Source organism: Poromitra crassiceps, assembly GCF_964638095.1.
Source record: "Poromitra crassiceps genome assembly, chromosome: 12".
Classification (NCBI taxonomy): domain Eukaryota; kingdom Metazoa; phylum Chordata; class Actinopteri; order Beryciformes; family Melamphaidae; genus Poromitra; species Poromitra crassiceps.
The window spans coordinates 46,014,987-46,034,166 of NC_139632.1; the positions used below are offsets into that span (position 1 = coordinate 46,014,987).

At 43.4% G+C, this 19,180-nt stretch overlaps 1 protein-coding gene across 1 annotated transcript in view; it reads right to left on the bottom strand.

Moving 5' to 3' along the window:
• uhrf1 (ubiquitin-like with PHD and ring finger domains 1) overlaps positions 1-19,180 on the bottom strand; it is a 31,475-nt gene that overhangs the window by 10,448 nt on the left and 1,847 nt on the right. The window contains exons 2-10 of the mRNA XM_083647763.1: positions 13,113-13,275; positions 11,171-11,440; positions 8,405-8,565; positions 5,606-5,821; positions 2,731-2,846; positions 2,044-2,230; positions 1,503-1,626; positions 755-862; positions 494-598 (exon numbers count right to left, since the gene is read on the bottom strand). Coding sequence (XP_083503889.1) covers positions 494-598; positions 755-862; positions 1,503-1,626; positions 2,044-2,230; positions 2,731-2,846; positions 5,606-5,821; positions 8,405-8,565; positions 11,171-11,440; positions 13,113-13,265 — 1,440 coding nt within the window. The 5' untranslated portion in view covers positions 13,266-13,275. The remainder of the gene's footprint in view (positions 1-493; positions 599-754; positions 863-1,502; positions 1,627-2,043; positions 2,231-2,730; positions 2,847-5,605; positions 5,822-8,404; positions 8,566-11,170; positions 11,441-13,112; positions 13,276-19,180) is intronic.

The following is a 19,180-nucleotide window of genomic DNA, read 5'->3' on the forward strand; positions in this document are numbered from 1 at the left end:
AAATCTCAAGACAACAAAATAAACCTCAATTTCAATGATCACAAGTTTATTTTCATTCGTAGTATTATTTTGATAGATAAACATGTTTTACAATTGATTTTAAAGTTGGGTTTATTTCATAATTTAAACATTGGGATTCCAGGGATCAAGTACCACCAGCAGGGGGGGGCGCAAGTACCACCTACCTTGAGAAACACTGCCAATAATATTAATATTTATTATTATTATTTCACTTTCACATGTTTGAAAACTACTACTAATGACCACCATGGATTTTGCACAAAAACTAATTTTTTTTTTTTTTTTTTTCACAGTCTTCCAAGTACCACCAGCAGGGGGCGCAAGTACCACCTACGGTACGCGTACCATAGGTTGGGAACCACTGATCTACAGAATTATTAAGTATGTGATAAAAACATTATACGGTAATCACTGAGTTATCACTACTATTTACACCATTGCAAAAAACAAAACAAAGAAAAAGTGTGCGTACCACGTCGTCCTCGTAGCCTCCTGCCAGCACCAGGGAGTAGGCACCATCATGGCTCCTGCCGTGAATCCCAGCTACATGCGGCCTGTGGGCGCCAGACTCACTGACCTGGACACACCAGACATCAAACACATTGAACAACAAAAAAATTGCCTTTTTCACATGTACTGGAATAAGAGAACAATGGGGCGATTAACTGAACTTTGGAAACATTAGAAAAATCTAATCTACGGTAATCTTAGGTTTCCAGTGAAGTTGACTGACCTGCACTCTGAACTTCCACTGGGAGCCCACCGGGACGCCGGGCACCGGGCCGTAGTGGTTGGACGGGACGATGGTGCACTGCTTGGTGCGTCCAACACAGGCCATTCCCTGAGGGAGGAGAGACAATCTCATCAATTCTCAAATATCTGAGCCTCCAGCCAAACCTACACTCTTATTTTGCAATTGATCTGTGTAGGAACCCCACAGCATAACAAGGTTAATCTATACCATTACTTACTGGACATGAAGATTTTGATCAGTATAGACTAGAGGGTATGCATGTGATGTCACACAGGCAGAAGTCACTGTGGGGTCACGCCCACTGAGTCACAGCAAGAGTGAGCTTGAATGCAGTAATCAGCCTAGATAACTGACACCTGCTGCTCAGGGAGGAACTTGACACTCATTTTGACACTCATTCCTGATTGAGGGGGCGTGTTCCAGTGGGTGTGCATACCCTCTATTCAAGACAAGGTATTCTGATGGTAGCTGGACAATAGGAGTTCTCTACCAGACCACTAATCTCTAAAGATGGTTATCCTTCAAAACAAATGTGCATTGATTGTGGGTCTTCTTAATCTTAAAATCAATTGGGCACATGTGTATTGATTCTGGACAGTTTTGTCTCAACATATTTCCAAATTCAACTCCTATAGACCTAGAAATGATCAAATGCCCATTCAAATTGTAATATTATTTCCCCAGAGCTGTAGAGGACTCCCTGTACCAGCAGCATCTCAGCACTCACCTTGCCCCAGTCCCTCTGGCTGGAGGAGCTGGCGGAAGCCATCTTGGATTTCTTCTTGCTCTCCTTTAGCTTCTCTCCAGCCTGCACCACCAAACTGGTATCGTTACGGCAACCAGGACAATACCTGAAATGGTCCAGTAGACAGATTAGGTCACAAGCATAAACATATTGCCAGCACAAGTGATTGTCCATATGTCCATAAGGTGGCTCCATTTCCACTTAGAAGCCATTATAAAACTATTCAACTAGCATTGTTAGTCTGAATCAGACTGAATCAGAGTCCAGTGTTTCCGCTGCATTCATTCAAGAATGGTGTCGAGTTACACAATAATACACCACTGCATAATACAGCCTCATTTTCATACAACAGAATAAGACTTCCAAATTATGCTTAGTTACCTGCCATAACAGCTGTTCAGGTAAACAAACCTATCAACCTGGATTTAGCAGCATTTGGTATCAATTTATCACTTGGATTGCCAAATAAATATTGCCAGGTTTGCAGAATCCATTCAATTGACTGTGAGATGATCCTACTGACCAGTCCTCGTCTTCAGGGATGGAGGTGAGCGGAGGGTCCAGGCAGTAGATGTGGAAGGCCATGTCGCACTCGTCACACAACAGCTGTTTGTCAGGATCCTGCTTGATGCCGCAGATATGGCAGTTGCACCAGCGGCAGTTTTTGTCGGGGTGGTCCTTGCAGTGTTTGCATTCAGGTCCGTTCGATCCTGGAGGATACAGATACAGTTCTGTACAGCACTTTGCAAAAAGATAACACTTCATAAAGGGAGCCCACGTTTTTGGGCATGCTGGCTTCCGCAAGCGCCAAGCCGGTCCCAGCTTATCACAAATGACGTACTCGTCAAGTTTACATTTTAAACATTTAGCCGTTTATCTAGGACTTGCAATGAGCATGAACCACTTCGGAATTCAGGAAACCAATTATTTATATCCGGCATTTTTATTGATTATCTTGTTCGGCTTGTATTGTTTGAACAGCTGAAGGACTGCTGAGAAATGCTATAGAAATCAAGCTTATTTCCATCTTGGTTATATGAATATGGAAATAACTCCGGGCAACTATTCATTGTTATTTTTTATTTGTGTGTGTATTTTGTTGTGCTCTTTTTGTGTTGAAGTGGATGTGTTGTTCTGTCTATATCTTTCTAGAGAGAGAAACATTTTTATTTCCATTTTCATCCACAGCTTCATAATTAAACAAACGTACTCTTCATTGGACTGTCAGATCCAGCTGCAGAGCCGTTCATGGAACCAGGCTCTTCGATCTTGTAGATCTCGGTCAGGAACATGATTCGACAGTCGTTCAGGGAGTCACCAGCGTCACTACAAACACACACAATCTGTCAGCTTGGCCTTCACAGGACCAATTATTCATTAGCCAAAACACACACCGTCCGCACATTTCACCAGAAAGCAGATTGTTACAGCAGCAAATTAAACAAACAGGATTCAGCGGGGGGACGCAAATAGAACATGAAAATAAGAATATGAAACCAGGGGGGTAAAGAGTAGAATACGAGGGATCAGCCGAGCAGCATTTTGGTAAACAAACCGCGTCACTGGGTGGCAACGGCAATGGAACCCTATGGAGCCTGAGTTTGAGCGTCTGACTCTAGCCGGCTGACCGTGTTTACAATTTAAAAACTGACAGTTCACACAACTTTAACACGACATGCATATATTATACATCAAACTCTTGAGCTAATTCTGCTCTCACTCAGAATGTCAGAAGTGATGTGATGTATACTTTTTGAGATATTAACGTTTGTTTGGCACAACTCATACTAGTTAACTGCCACGGGGTTACGCATTTTTGGGTGGCAGTGACGTCACGCTGATTCGTCCTATAGAACTGTGGGGTTATGTAAACATATGCTGCCGACAATGGGAACACATTAAATAGACCGTATAAGTGGGAGATATGGGAAAGACATGGGTTGTTAACATTTACAGATTCACCTACAGTTACCAATATTCTCAGTATCTTCGTTAAATATGAATTTCTAAACATGACATATTGGCCGGATACAATTAAGTATGATTGCAAGTAGGGCTGCACGATATTGGAAAAAACTGACATTGCGATATTCCCCGCCCCTGCGATATATATTGCGATATGAAAAAATACAGATTTTCACCAGATTACCAGAATAGCTCTATTTGAAAGAAAATAATATTTCTAGAATGATTGGGATGATTTTGTAGAGGAGTCCATCTGATTTTGGAGGGGAAATTAGGTATTTTAATGTTTCTCAACCACTGGGCTGTGACCTACTTGTAGGCCTCAGAGCGTCATCTATCAGGGTGCATACACATTTTGACCAATGGATTTCCATGACTTACATACATGAAAAAGTGAGTGAGTTATGACATTCTACTTTAAAATGTCACTAGCCTATACGTACTTCACTTAGTGTAATGCAGCCTACCAGGGAAAGACAACATGTATGCTGTATCACCATATTACCATCCAACATCTAAGACCATATAGTCTCAAATCACAATATGATATAAATTTGATATATTGCCCACCCCTAATATTGAGTGCCAGAATCTACCTCCCAATGATGCTATTTGCAGAAAAACATTAGATTTAATTGATTATAACCACTGCTTTCAACTTCTTTCGTTCTTCTAACATTTCAATAAATCAACAATGAAACACCGCTGCCACTTCACACACTTGGTCTGACCCCCCTCCAGAAACTACCAAGTGCTACGCTCCGCATTTGGGGAGTTCCGGTTTTTGAGCGCAGGGCAGTACAGAGAGACCAGAGGATTCACATGCAGCCGACCGGTGACAAACAATTAATTCGTGAAAAGTAATAAATATACATTTAATTGCCCAGCTATGTCTATTGTCTTTTTAATTTCACCGACATGTTTTGTGTAAATGAGTCGCTATGTATGATTAACTCTACCGTAACGTTACTGCTATCATGTGATGCAACATCAGAGACTTGAAGGGGAGAGACAGCCACAGTGATAACACGGACAACTTCTCAGTAATCACTTTAGCCTTCGTGTCATAAGTTGCGGTCTTGCTTTTTGGTGTTTCAAGAGTAAATATCTCCACTCCACGGACATGTTGAGTTACAGCAGCCAGCCTGCTGTATACTAGTGCGCTGCAAGCTGTGGACAAGTCTGCCTCCGCAATCACATCGTTTACAGACGGGCTACTGTCAGCAACGCAATATAAGCAAAAAACAATTCAATTGAGCTCTCTGTGCATGTTTGTTGTGTTGAAGCTAACCACTAAATGAGTGAGTACAGTAGCGGGGCATCTCTCTCCTTTGAGAGAACCTCATTTCACTCAGTAGGCTACCCCTAAAGTGAGAGTTTATCAAGCAACATGACGAGTTAATTTGCTTTTGACATCGCACGTCCTGCGATGTGACTATCGCGCATGCGCACATTGCGATGACGATGTGTAAACGATATATCGTGCAGCCCTAATTGCAAGTATGTGGAAACAATCATATTTGATATTGATAGTATTCTGCTACATCACCACAGGCCATCTTGGTAGGACAGTAGGTGATTGTAATCAACAGGTGATTACACTCACATGACACACACAGCCAATGAGCTGTGTGTATTGTAAAGTGCCATATTGGTAGGAAATGCATGTGACATCATGGGAATACTAGGAATACATTTCTTTTAAAATCCCATGCTTCAGCCTTTGTTTATGATGCTGATAGTGAATGCACAAATAAATAAATAGATAAAGAGTGGTACCTTTTCTGCGGGGCAATGCCATTTTATAGCAGGAGATAACTCTCCAAAAAAGCAGTACGTAAAATGACAACGGGTTTATAACTACTTAAAGTGTGTAATAGCAGTAATACAGCAGCATTTGTCCACCTGCTCACCACAGCTGGTAACGCAGCCAACTCGATTTTTAGAATACGATGCAACTTTAAAATGATGGTTGGTTACCTGCCGTTGCAGCTGGCTTACCAGTTACAGACAAAAGAGAAGGAAAAAAACAACACACACACACACACACCACAATCTGATTGGTGGCGGTTTCCTCCCGTTTAACTAAGAAGTGTTTGAGCAGGTGAAGGCTCTCTCACCCCAGCAGGATCTTGGCATAGATCTCGTGCACCGTGCGGGTCTCCCTCTTCCTCTGGATCTCGGCGTCGTACCAGTAGCCGCGCTCCTTGGGGTCGTCGGGGTTGTAGTTGACCATGACGACCATACCGGGCTCCAGCTGGTGCCACTGGTACACCGTACGGGCCCGCGGACGGACATCCTTCACCAGCAGCTGAACCACCTCGTTCTCTGGGTAGCTGTGGTGGGAAAAACGTTACACCATATCAGTATTCAGTTCAGAGACGAGACACACACACACACACACACCACAGGTGCTTCCTACATGCTGCCAACAGAAAGAACGTAGCCAAGTTTATCAAAGCATGTGTGAACTCTCTGAGGACTGGCTGCTGGTGAACTCTGAGGACTGGCTGCTGGTGAACTCTGAGGACTGGCTGCTGAACTCTGAGGACTGGCTGCTGAACTCTGAGGACTGGCTGCTGGTGAACTCTGAGGACTGGCTGCTGGTGAACTCTGAGGACTGGCTGCTGGTGCAGCGAGGAGCAACAACTTCAGCCTTCAGTTGAATGTTGGTCCGGTTCGAACGCACTTGCAAGCTCGCCAACAGAAGAGCGCCTTTCAGGCAGGGCAAAGCCAAGAAGACACCAGGGAAAACCTACTTCCTGTCACAATAATGTCTTCCAACTGTTGGGCCTTCTGGTTCCAACTGTTCGGCCATCTGCTTTGTGCACACATGAAGTCACCATGTGTGCAACAGTCTTCCAAGTTATTATTACACATGATGTTGCACATTTGCGTCATTTTCCCCCCACACTGTAGATTCTACTTACGTCGTCATGGCCTTCTGTGTCTAATCCGTCCATGTGTGACCTTGTAATGAATTTGTACAACAGCCTTTTCAATTACGACGACGTGGAAGTGGGTCAACTAAGCCAGAACAGTCACAATACAAACATTGGGGGCATCTGACATAGCCGATTACTATTCACAAGCAGCCAAAGTGTAAACCAAACGAAAATGCCATATCAACGAGAGTAAAATCAAAAGTGCTAATATTATTCTAATAAAATATCACTTTAAAAATGCTACCATCACCAATATTGGGCTTAACATTGGCCTTTCAGTCTAAACAAATGTGGCTCGGCTAAGTTGGGATACAAATGTATAAAAAGCTCGCCAAATGACATGGCCTTGGGTGCAGATAAGAGGAAGGACCATTGTTTTTCTTTTCCTGGTTATTAGATCAGAGATACAATGAATGTTTTTCATAGGATTCCCCAGAGTGATTCATGCAAAAGATCGCAGCCACGAAGGAACAGGTGGTCAACTTTAAATACAAAATCATTCTATTCAGCCTCAATGTGATGACACAATATTGTCTCAATGACAAGTAATATACTGTATGCCCACTGTCGTAAATGACATGGCAGTGAGTCGTTTTCTTTGACACTACTGTATACATTTCCCCCCAGCGATCCTCAGTAGCCTTAGCAGCAGCAGCAACAGCATCTATTGCCATTAGTGTTTTTGTATTGTTCATATAAATTCATTATAATAGTTTATTCTTCTGGAGAAAAAGAGAGGGGGGGGGGGGGGGGGATCACATTACAACAGCTCAAGTTATTTACAAAATACCGTAAATTCCGGACTATAAGCCGCGGCTTTTTTCCCGTTTTTTGGCCTTTTTTGGCCCCTGCGGCTTATATAACGGTGCGGCTTATCTATGGATTTTTCCAGCAAACGGCCACTCGGGAACCTCCAAAATCTATGGATGTTGGTATGAGGCAGAACGAGAGCAAGACAGACATTATGAGAGCGAGACCCTGATTGGATGATGTTGCAAAAAATGTGCCTCGCGACCTGATTGGAGCACTGTGCCACTACTCTCTCTCAGCCACTACGGTAAAACACCCTCCCTCCTCCCTCGCTCCGGGGGGAAAAAGGCAGCGATTGAGCCTGAAAGACAGTCTGAATGAAATTGAATGTAACATTCCCAATTCTATGTATTACATTCTAAAAAACTAACAGCAACATTTTGGAAGGCTAAGCCACACAACTAGCTCGTTGTAATCTAACATCATGCTTCAAAAGATGGAGAACTGGCTGTGTTACGACGATGGCGGCGATTGAGCCTGAAAGCCATGTCTGAGACAGTAGCGAGACAGGAACAACAACAACAGCAGCAGCAGCAAAGGATCATGCACAAACCCGAGACGAAAGGGACTGTCCGTCAGGGCGCGGACGACTGTGTCAGCAACTCCCTCCCGACTACCAGGAGAAAATTACAAACTTCGGCGAATTCACACAAAGAAAGATCAAGGAATATTCCATCGGACCGGAGCAGATCATAAATATGGATGAAGTGCCTTTGACGTTCGACCTGCCTCTCACTAGGACTGTTAACAAGAAAGGTGAATCGTCCATCACGTTGAGAACCACAGGTCACGAGAGAACGAATTTCACTTGTGTTCTTGGCTGCACAGCATCTGGAGTAAAGCTCCCGCCGATGGTGATTTTTAAGCATCTCACAATGTGTGATTTTGTCTGGGGATTAGTGACCTGACTTTTGTTTTGTTGAAATGTTAATAAATGGGAGCTTCCCCAAACAGCCATCTCTTTCCCGACAATCCCCTCTGTGCACGAAGCCTTACATATGGTAATTAAACATCAAAACACCCGCGGCTTATAGTCCGGTGCGGCTTATATAAGAAAAAAATAGTCAACTCTGAAGGTGCGGCTTATACACCGGTGCGCCTTATAGTCCGGAATTTACGGTAGTTACTTTCAACCTAAAAAATCAAATCCTTCATGAATCTTACTCTTCATATTTAACGTGGTAGTGGATCTCCTCCTGTGCTGGCTTCTCCTCAGCAGCCTCCTCCTCCTCTGTAGGCGTCTTTGTTGTCTTGGTGACGTTCACGATCTGAGCCTCGAACCACGCCCCCATGTTCAGGTCTCTGGCATCCACAAACTCATTGATCTTTGAGAGAGAGAGGAAACAAAATCAAACTGAACTTTTAGAGAAAATGTCTCAACTTCAACTTGTCATTTGCGAAGTGCGTTGGCCTAATCTGCTTTGGTGACGTTTCTTGTGAATGTTCCAAGACTGATATTTGTCACTTTATGGTTTTCTGCTGAACAGCTCATTCGAATGCGTCTCAGACATCTACCCACAATCACTACATGGGATTTTTATTTATTTATTGTATTATTGCTTACAATGACCAGTAGCTAAACCTGTCTGTTCAGAGTTTCCATGATCGTGGCTTTTTTCAGAGCAACTCACCTAAAAGTTAATTGTTAATGCTTTACTATAGAGAGCCGCAGTAACGAGTCCGGAAATCATCGATGCTAACAGCCCTGGTTCAACACAGTTTTCGCCTATGGGAGTTTTGAATGGGTTTTTGGCGCGATGCTTCTAATAAGCTCTCTGAGCAACGCTGGCTTAATCAAACGCAAACCAGATGGTAGTAACATCATCTTCACACATGAAGACCACTTTTATGAGTTTTGAAGCTTTTATGTGCCGTTAAAAGGGCGGCTAGCTAGCAAATGGCTAAATGAGACTACACTTTTGAGTCGATGGGGATATATACGTCAATAACGTCACCACTTCAAAGGGCGAACACGGAAATTCTCTTTCCCTCACCTGGTTCAGCCCCGTTCAGCGCGGGGTAATCAGTGCACACATCAACAACAGTCCAGGTTGAGTGCTGACGTGACGTGGAAGCCTATGCGACAGTGTGTATGGTAGTTCTGGATTAGCTTAGCTCGAGCATTTTACTTCTAGGGCTCGCATTTACGCTTCAAAACTCATGAAAGTGGTCCTCATGTGTGAAGATTATCCCACTGAACCTTGGTTCGCGTTTGATTAAACTTGCGTTGCCCAGAGACCTTATTTGAAGCATCGCGCCAAAAACCCATTCAAAAATCCCATAGACAGAAACAGTGTTGAACCAGGAAGTTCGGGACTTCCGCATTCAGCCTACAAAAATACGTCATCCCTGCGGCTCTCTATAAGGGCACACTAATTTAAAAAAAAGTGCAATGTGCAATATTTGGCCACATGAGGTGCCAAACTACGGTAATCATTTTAGTTAGTTAATGCTTATCAAGCATTAACTAGCCATTAAGCAGGTTAGTTAATGCTTGGAATACTTATTAAGCCTTAACTAACCATTAATTAATGTACACTTATAGTAAAGTGTTACCAGTTAATCCACTGCTAGTAACAACTAGATCATCAGAGGTGCTTACATTCTTTCCTATGAAGGGTCAAAAGTTAATCTGGATGGAGGAACGTGGGCCAAAAATAAATGTTGACGTTATGTGAATTACATTACATTAAAATATCTTGAGGTGAAGTCAAGGAGCCCCGTTGTAAATGGCCATGCCAATTTTTTCCTTCGCCAAAATTTAGAGCGTTATTTACCCCCCTTGCTGACATGCTAGGTTGACATGGTTGGTATTGATCGATTCCTTAGGTCTTCTAGTTTTATATAGTATGAGAAGCATCACGCTAGCAGCTTGAAAAATGAGCCTGGCACAGCCTCCGAAATACAGTAATATCAGCAGTGTTGTTTTTTGGTCCAAATCCATGGTGGGCCAAAACAAACGTGGTGCGGGCCAAACTCGGCCCGCGGGCCCCAAATTGGTCAGCCATGCACTAGATATTCGTAGTTAGGGCACATTTTTTCTTATTTTTATCATTTTACACATTTTAGAATAACAGTCAAGACATCAAAACTGAAATAACACAAACCGAATCATGCAGTGAGCAAAAAAGTGTAAGGCTTTGGAAAGAAATCAACTTCACTATATATTCGTCTAAAGCTGTGTTCACACAGAGATATTTATTTTTCTCTCTGTCGCTCGATTCAACCCTTTGGAATCGCTCTGTCGCTCTGTTTAAATCGCTCATCAACAGGCACCATAATTGACGGACATCTGGGGGCTATAACGTTACGCAATGTCATGATATTTGTCCACTACGAGCCACCGTAGTTTTTTTTACAAGCTAAGCCTATCAGCGTGCTCCTAATGCGAGCTCCATACCGAGCGAGCTCACTTCATGTCAGCTGTCAGCCTGTCAATCAGCTGTCAATGCGGTTTGTTGCCACACAATAAACCAGCGGTTTGTTCCAAGCCAGTGTGTCCTTGACTCACTCTCACACGGCAGCCAATCAGCGTTGAACAGCGAGCGAATGATGCCAGCATAATTTCGCTCGAGTTGGGATATTTCATTTCCGGCGATGAGCGCATTTTCTCCCTATCGCTCCGTCTCTGTCGCTCGGACGCCCATCGATTTTTCTCCCGGGCGAATATACGCTCAATCGCTCGTTTGCATTGACTTTGTATGTAAACTCGATGCCAGCGAAAAACTTTAATAGGTCGGTGTGAACGCAGCTTAAGAAACAAATTTCAAGCATTTGAGCCGCTGCCTTCAGACCCAAATGGCTTTAAGAGGATGAAAAACAGTACATTCAATCTGATGTGTCCAAACTTCTGGCTGGTAGTGGTAGAGACCCAATTTAATCCCAATTACCATCTTTACAACCTGTTCACAATCCAGGCGTCTGTCTCACCTTGTAGAACCCAAACCCCGGGTCCACGAGCTCGGCGGTGTCGGTCGGGGCAGAGGTGCCGGCGGTCTGACCCTCGACCTCGCCGCCGTGAGTCGAGTTCTTGTCGCACTCGCTCTGGGCGGAGCTACAGCCGGAGTCGGTGTCTGACAGCTCCGCCTCTTTGTCCTTGCTTTTGATGACTTCGGCGGCGGGCGCGGCCTGCCTGACCAGCAGCTGCACGATGTCGTTGAGGCCCACGTTGTAGTCGAATATGGTGTGGCCATCCTCCATCTGAGAACAGACATGATGGGACGTGCTTAAAGGGACAACGCCAGTGTTTTTAAGTTTGTGCCAACGGTCCAGGATCTTCCCCGTTGTCAGCAGAACACAGGTTTAATTTTCCTCCCTTGGAGCCATTTGCTGCTGTTGGTTCTTGCACATTGTGAAAACCCACTTTCAGAGCCAGATAATCCATCACAATAAGCATGAAACCTTCACTTGGTTTTGTTAAGTTTCTGTTATGTCATTTTATTGTGTCTTGCTCGAGTGTTTTCATATCAGTGCTGCGTTACGTTGCGCTCCACTTACCATCTATTCACCTGACACCTGCAGGAAGAAATGTAAGACTCTTCCAGGAAATACTCCTCCTCCCTCCTCCCTCCTGCCTCCCCCCCCAAAATGTTGCCTTACCAACGGTTGTCTCTTTATTTAGGGTGCGTTTGTTAGCCATGACAGATGTTAATGTCAAGATACTATACGTTTGACACCTGGCAGGGAATATCCAGTGGTTCTTCTGAGTTCAATCTGTGCGCAGACTTAGAACCTCCCTCCAGAAACTGAGAATTTGTAGTGTTTTAATGAAAGGTTCTGTTAAAGGGGGCCTATAGAGTACAGCAGGGATGATGTATTTTTGTAGGCTTTATCCAGAAATCGCCGCCATTTGGTTCTTCAGTGGAAAAGTCTATGGGCTTTTAGAATGGGGATTTCACTTAAATGCATCAAATAAGGTCTGTGGTTAACAAAGGTTTATGGAAACGCGAGTTTGGGTTCGGCATGATAATCTTCACAAACATGAATAACTTTTATGGCTTTTGGAACGTAAATGCGTTTTTTTTAAATGCGATTTTTAGAAAACGCTTCAAAAAGGCATACAAGTTATTCACGTTTGTTCACATTTGTTATCTGCATGATAATCTCTTCACAAACGTGAATAACTTATGCCTTTTGAAGCGTTTTCTAAAAATAGCGTTTAAAAAAAAACCGCATTTACGTTCCAAAAGTCATCAAAGTTATTCACGTTTGTGAAGATTATCATGCTGAACCCAAATTTGCGTTCCCATAAACGTTTGTTAACCACAGACCTTATTTTATGCATTTAAAGCGAAACCCCCATGTTAAATCCCCATAGACTTTTCCTCTCTGGTTCCTGCTGCGGCTCTTATTAACACGTTCACTGCCAATGACGTATTAATCCGTCAAAAAAAATCCAACGGTTGACTGCCAATGACGTATTAAAACAGACGGTGTTTTGAACAGGAAGTCATAACACAACTGGCTCAAGTGGGCGGGGCTACATAAGGTGAATAAAAGCCCTCAATATGCTTGTTTAGAACTGCATCACATACAGGCTGCAGCTCTCAATGAACTGAGAGTGAACAAGAACTGACGAGAATCACAAGTTGCGTAGCAACACACATTAGATAAGAGGATGGGTAAAAACGGAAAAGGGAACAAATAATTAACGTTTGACTTAAATGTGTATGTAGACGGAGCCGGAGCTCTGCCACCCACGAGTAGATGAGACCGACACAAAATAAGGAAAAACATTAACAGGACCCCTTTAAATGTTGTTTGTGTCCATGCAGAGTGCAGAAGACACCTGTGCCTTTACAACACGTCTCAATCAAGTTCAAGTCAGAGCTAAAACATCACAGACAACAATCACTTGACAACGTTGCCTCACCTGCTTGCCACGGTAAAACAGCCTCTGCCTGTCGGGCTCCACCTTGAACAGCTCGTGGATTTTGAGACGCAGCTCGTCCACCTTGGTGAGTTTGGACAGGGAATCCACCCTGTGGGTTTCCTTCCCATCCATTGTCCGCACTTGAATCCACATTGCAGCTGCCCTGTGTGACCGACCAGACCATGAAACATTACAGTCAAAATCACTTGAATCCACATTGCAGCTGCCCTGTGTGACCGGCCAAACCATCAAACATTACAGTCAAAATCACTTGAATCCACATTGCAGCTGCCCTGTGTGACCGACCGGCCAAACCATCAAACATTACAGGCAAAATCATCACTCACAATTATTTTGGTAGACCTTGTCATCACAATTAAGTCTTGATTAGCGTGGATGATTTTGAGAAACAATTTGTTACCGTCACCATCTGCATATTATATCAACTTCTTGGTCATTTTCAACTACCGCCGCGATTCTTAATGACAAAGTGTTTTGACATAAATCCATGATTAGATACAACCTAATTGTGTAGCTCCAACCATCATCCACCATTGAAATTATTCTGATTCAAAGTAGGGATGGGCATTTTAAGCAATTTAAATACTCGAGTACTCCCCTTCTATTATGAACGAGTACGGTACTCGCGCAGGGGGGGGTCTGTGTGATTACTATGGTAATGACTAGGGATGTCCCGATCACATTTTTTTTGCTCCCGATCCGATCCCGATCATGTGATTTTGAGTATCTGCCGATACCGATTTTTCCCGATCCGATCTTTCGGCAATGCATTAAGAAAAAAGAAATGAAAAAACTGCAATCAAGTTGACCCTTAAGATTGTTTTTTTATTTAACAGTATCCAACTAACTATCCATTATATCCAACATGGATATGGCTTTTTTATTTAACAGTATTCATTATATCCAACATGGATTCAAAATTTAAAACAAAATAAAATAAAGCTTATCAGTGGTGCACCACAAAATAACCATGTAAACTAAAACAAATGATGTGCAGAATAGTGCAATAACAATGTAAATCAGGAAATGCGTTCGTTTTGGTAAATTCTTCTGCTCTGTGCGACACTAAATAAATGAATGATGATATGTAATTTAAAACCAAAACTAAGGCCTCAGGATGAGTTTAAGACGTGAACATGGTCATGTTTGTTGAATAAAAAAAAAAAAAAAAAAATTTTTTTTTTTTTACTCCCGATCTTTTCCCCCCGATTCCGATCTTCTAAAAATCACGTGATCGGCCCCGATCTCCGATCACGTGATCGGATTGGGACATCCCTAGTAATGACGGAGCAGAGGTAATCTGCTGTGTGTGGGGCTGTTCACACATAACGTTTGCATTTTTGCATGGAGAAAGCGTTACCTGGAGCATGTGAGGAGAGGGACTGACTGACTGTGATATTAGGTGAGGTGACGCTAAGCTAACGTCTAAAGCCTACCTCAGACTGCATCTCCGATGGATGGCATTAGCGCTTCGGAGCGGACAATATGGTTGTGAAACAAGCGAAGGCTCAATTCCAATACATGTCCATTGTCCAGTATCATCCATTTTACTTTATGATCACTGTTACACTTAACGTAAATCCACGGATTACAAGGTCCGGTGTTCTGCCAAAAAGTGAAAACTGACCACTGACCAGTGTGATTAACGTTACAGCTGCAGCTAAATAGTGATCACCATGAAACGATTGTCTCCCAAAAAGCGATTCTTTCTCCACATTTCTTGCGACTAACGTTATGGGAAACGACAGTGTAGTCAGTAAACTAGTGCAAAGTTTTGAATGAGTTTTATCGGGCGTGCGCTATGAAGAAGCGTGCATCTGTCTCCTTCGGGAGCATATCTTCTTGTGCGTTCCTTTATCGCAAAAGAACTGGGATGTGGAGGCTAAATTACGTCACATCCGTTTTGTTAGCATTCCATTTGCAGAAAAGTTGAGCTGGGAAGTTCACTGTTCACTGGTCAGATCCACTCGCTAGCCAGGCTAGCCATTGTTAGCAATAACAGATAACAAGGCATTTCGTGGCATTTTGCGCTTTGCACACACAGATAGAAGTAGGCCGTGCTGTGTGTACAGCTGATTTAATGAGACACAAACAAGACAGAAGTGCTAAATAGCATTTATATGATTATAACTACTGTTGTTGCGCGGATCAGCCATCTTGGATTTTTTACCTCTGGGCTGCTGAGGCTCCTACCAGTTTGGAATGGGAAATACCAGCTCTAGTGACGTCACGTACCAGCTCATGAACTTTGAACCGGTAAGATTACCAGTTCCCAGTTATAAAGGAATGCACGATAAAGCCACCATTTTCGGGATGAGCTGGAAAACTTCCGGTTAAAACTTTCAAAATAATGTTATTTAAAGGTCCCATTCCGTGCAAAAGCTGTTTTTACTTGTAAATGCATATATACTGCTGTCAGCCCTCCCTGTAATGAGTGGTCACACGCTCAGAACTGCCACAGTTGGATTTGTCCCTATCCAGCGTCCCTCTGCAGTCTCCTCCAAGCCACACCCCCAAACGCTTCGTTTGCCCAGAGGGGAATCTGGGGGAATCGGGACGTCACTAGCTTCCTTCTGCATACTGCGCGGGTCTCTCTCACACAAGCTACCTGCACCATTTAGTCTATAGCCACAAAATTAACACTTCTAGCTGGAGCGACGCCAACTGTACGTGATCCAGCAACTGCAGAGGTGCATTCGGTAAGTCTAGGCATTTTGAGATGTCCTCTTTAGCGTAGTACCGTTTAGTTAACGATAACTCGCAACCTAGCGTGCTGGTCCACAGACGCTAATCTGATTGGCCGCTGGGAGCCTGGGGCGGGCTCTCCCTCAGCGGCCAATGGGAACTGTTAGTTCTGAATATATTATAGAAACAGGCTGTTCTTGGAAAGCAACCAGATGAGGAAGTGAGAACTCCGTCACAACAAACGGGTTTGCTATATTTTCGACAGATTAATCCAGAATCATGTTTTATGGACCAGAGACACACGTTTTTAAGAGGTTACAGCTGCACGAATTGGGACCTTTAAACAAAAGTAAATACCGTAGCTTATTTATGCACGTTGGAGGAGAAAAGGGTATTTCAACGAACGAAGCAGCAAACCTTGTATCAAAATACTTGTGATGTTATATGGCGTGAAACTATGGCTGTAACGCATTACTCAAAATAAATAAGGTTACAACTTACGTTGCAATAAGCATTTTATTTTGAAATCAACAAAGCGGATGACGTACTTGTACATTCTGGCTGACTTGACGCCCGTGCAGTTCATGCTGCCAGATCCACATAACGATGCATGCGTAGATTTAGACCATTTTTAACACTTTGAGTGCCACGGCCCTTGGGCAAAAGGTTGCTTGCTGTGCCACATAGGCCGCAATGCATTTTAAAACAGTCATATAATTTTTTTAATAATTACTATGTAAACACTGAACACGCACAAATAACAATGAGACTCTCTTCTATCACCTGCAAAAAAAAGTTTATTGATCCCATTTTCCGTTCTTTAGTTATGAGCCGGAGAAGATAGCTTGATTGAAGCAAAAACATCCCTTTTTTTCTACGAGCTGAGATAATGAGCCTTTTGTGAAATTAAACATTTCAAGCACATCACTGACTCTGAAGCTAATTTTCTGATGTCTGGGTCTGTCTGGGTGAAGTGTATGCTGCTCTGCCTGCTCTGCGTGCTCCCCCCCCCCCCCCCCTCAACTGCACACGCCTCCTGGGTGTGTCTTATGTGTCTGGTGGCTCTCAGTCTCTGCTGAGTTTGCTGCGCACACACAGTGAATGGTGCGCGACATTCAGCTTTTTGGTTCCGCGTGTGTTTGTCACGGGCTCGCATGCTTCCAGTTCGGAATAATAAGGCTGATTATGTGAATGTGCTGTTGCAGCGTACACGGAGGTGCTCAGTTGTGACAGCGGATGCTGCTGCTGGGGGCACAGCTGGCGTTGTGCTCGTTGTGCTTCATGCACGTCGATGCATACGGACGGATGCGATGCGATTTCCTCCTTTTGCCCAGTGACTATTTCTGTGTGTTTGGCTCCTTTTTCTCTGATCAGGAGAGTGCTGTCGCCACCTAATGGGTTTGTAAAATAGGTTATCGACCTCCAATAGCTACAATATTGTTAGAGGCGACGTAAGAAGCTTAGATCGACACCCCCCGTCAAAAAAACAATTTGGAGTTACTGACGCCATTTGGCGTCGCTGGCACTGTACGGTAAATTTCTAATGACGCCATATGGCGTCGCTGGCACTCAATGAAAGGGGTGGGGAGTGGGGCGAGTACCCGAACAGCGGAAACGTTACTCGAGTACCGACGTTATGAACGAGTACTCGAGTACCCGAGTACTCACGCCCATCCCTAATTCAAAGTGTGGGATGGAGGGTATATTCTGGTTTGGCTTAGTTTACTGCTCAGTGCTCAACTTACACCGTAATACTTGCAACTTAACTTGTCAAAGCCAAAAGACAGAATTCCATATTGGTAATCAGTTCATCCTTGAGTCCAAGTCGACGTTTGAGGCAAATGTGATGGAACGCTGTCAAGGCGTTCCTCAGATACCGCGTTAACGAACATCGGAGGTACGGACGGACAACCCGAAAACATAATGCCTCCAGCCTGGCTATCGCCGGCCGAGGCATAAAAAAGCACGCCACTCTGCATGTTGTGGAAATGGCCTACACCCTACAGTATGTGCCAGTGAGTCTGCATGCACATCATCTCTCACCAGACTCAAATATTATGTTGAATCACTGCGTTCCGCATACTGCATAAATTAGTCGGTACCACTTCACTTCGCAGCCGCCACTGCTGTTTTGAGGGCAGCTCTAGGGGTCAAAATTGAATGACTGACAGGTCTTAGCACCAATGAGTAGGGGTGTCACAATATATCGTCCCACGAAATTTCGCGATAGTAAAACGTCACGATATGTATCGTTGAGATGAAATCTCATATCGTGAATTTTTTTTTTTTTTTTTTTCAAAAGTAGACAAAGAAACGTCTTTGTTTGTTGAAGTTCAATGTGTGGAAAGTAGTTCAGTTGAACAAGTCTCTGAAGAGACACATGAGAAGTTATACAGGAGAGAAACCATTCAATTGAGTTTCTGGCAAAACTGTTTACTTGACAGGAAAAACTGAAGATGCATAAAAAATAGACTAAGAAAAGTCTTGTTGTTTGAGTTTGAAGAAAAACTGAAGATGCATAATGAGAATTTATACTGCTGAGAAACCTTTTAGTTCAAAGTAAATCTAAGTGACGGTGTAACTCATTCTATTTCAAGATAAGCCTTATCTCCAATCTCATGTTTTTTCTAGTTATTGTAATAACAATTTCCCACAACAGCATGTTTTGTATTTGTGCATTTCAAATAAAATACTACTTTTCCAGTCATATATTGTCATTATTCAAGTTTAAAAAAATATTGTTAAAATCGTATCGTATCGTATCGTTATCGTGAACCCAGTATCGTGATACGTATCGTATCGTGAACTGAGTGTATCGTGACACCCCTACCAATGAGAGACTGGTTAATTTTCAAAAGTCAACAGTCAGGTTGGGTGAGGGCGCCTGATGGCTCAAGTCGTAACTGATTGGTGCCCCCAGGATTTCAGGGGAAGTAATCACTGGCAAGGATTCCGACAGCAGTTTGGAGCCAGAAGTGTCGCAGACCCAGAGAGATCTGCAGTATGCAGTAAAGTAGTGCATCAGCATAAGAACTTTCATGGGTCTGGCATTGAGACCAGCCTGTGAGGTTTCTCCCAAGGGTAAGAGCCAGCAGGAAAATGCTGGGAAGTTTCAGCTGTAGCTGGCAAGAAGGTTTACCATTAACTTGGACAGCCACGAGATGTCTCTGCTATTAAATTACTGTACATTGTATTTGCATGTCAAGTCCTAATTACCCCAAAGCAAAACATTGGGGGAGCAAAGTTTTAAAACAGGAGTGATTCATGCACTAAATAAGCTCAATAAACCGCATTGCATTGTGCACCATTCTGGCCTTGTATTTCATATGTCTTATTTTGAAATTGTATCTGTGTGCTATAGG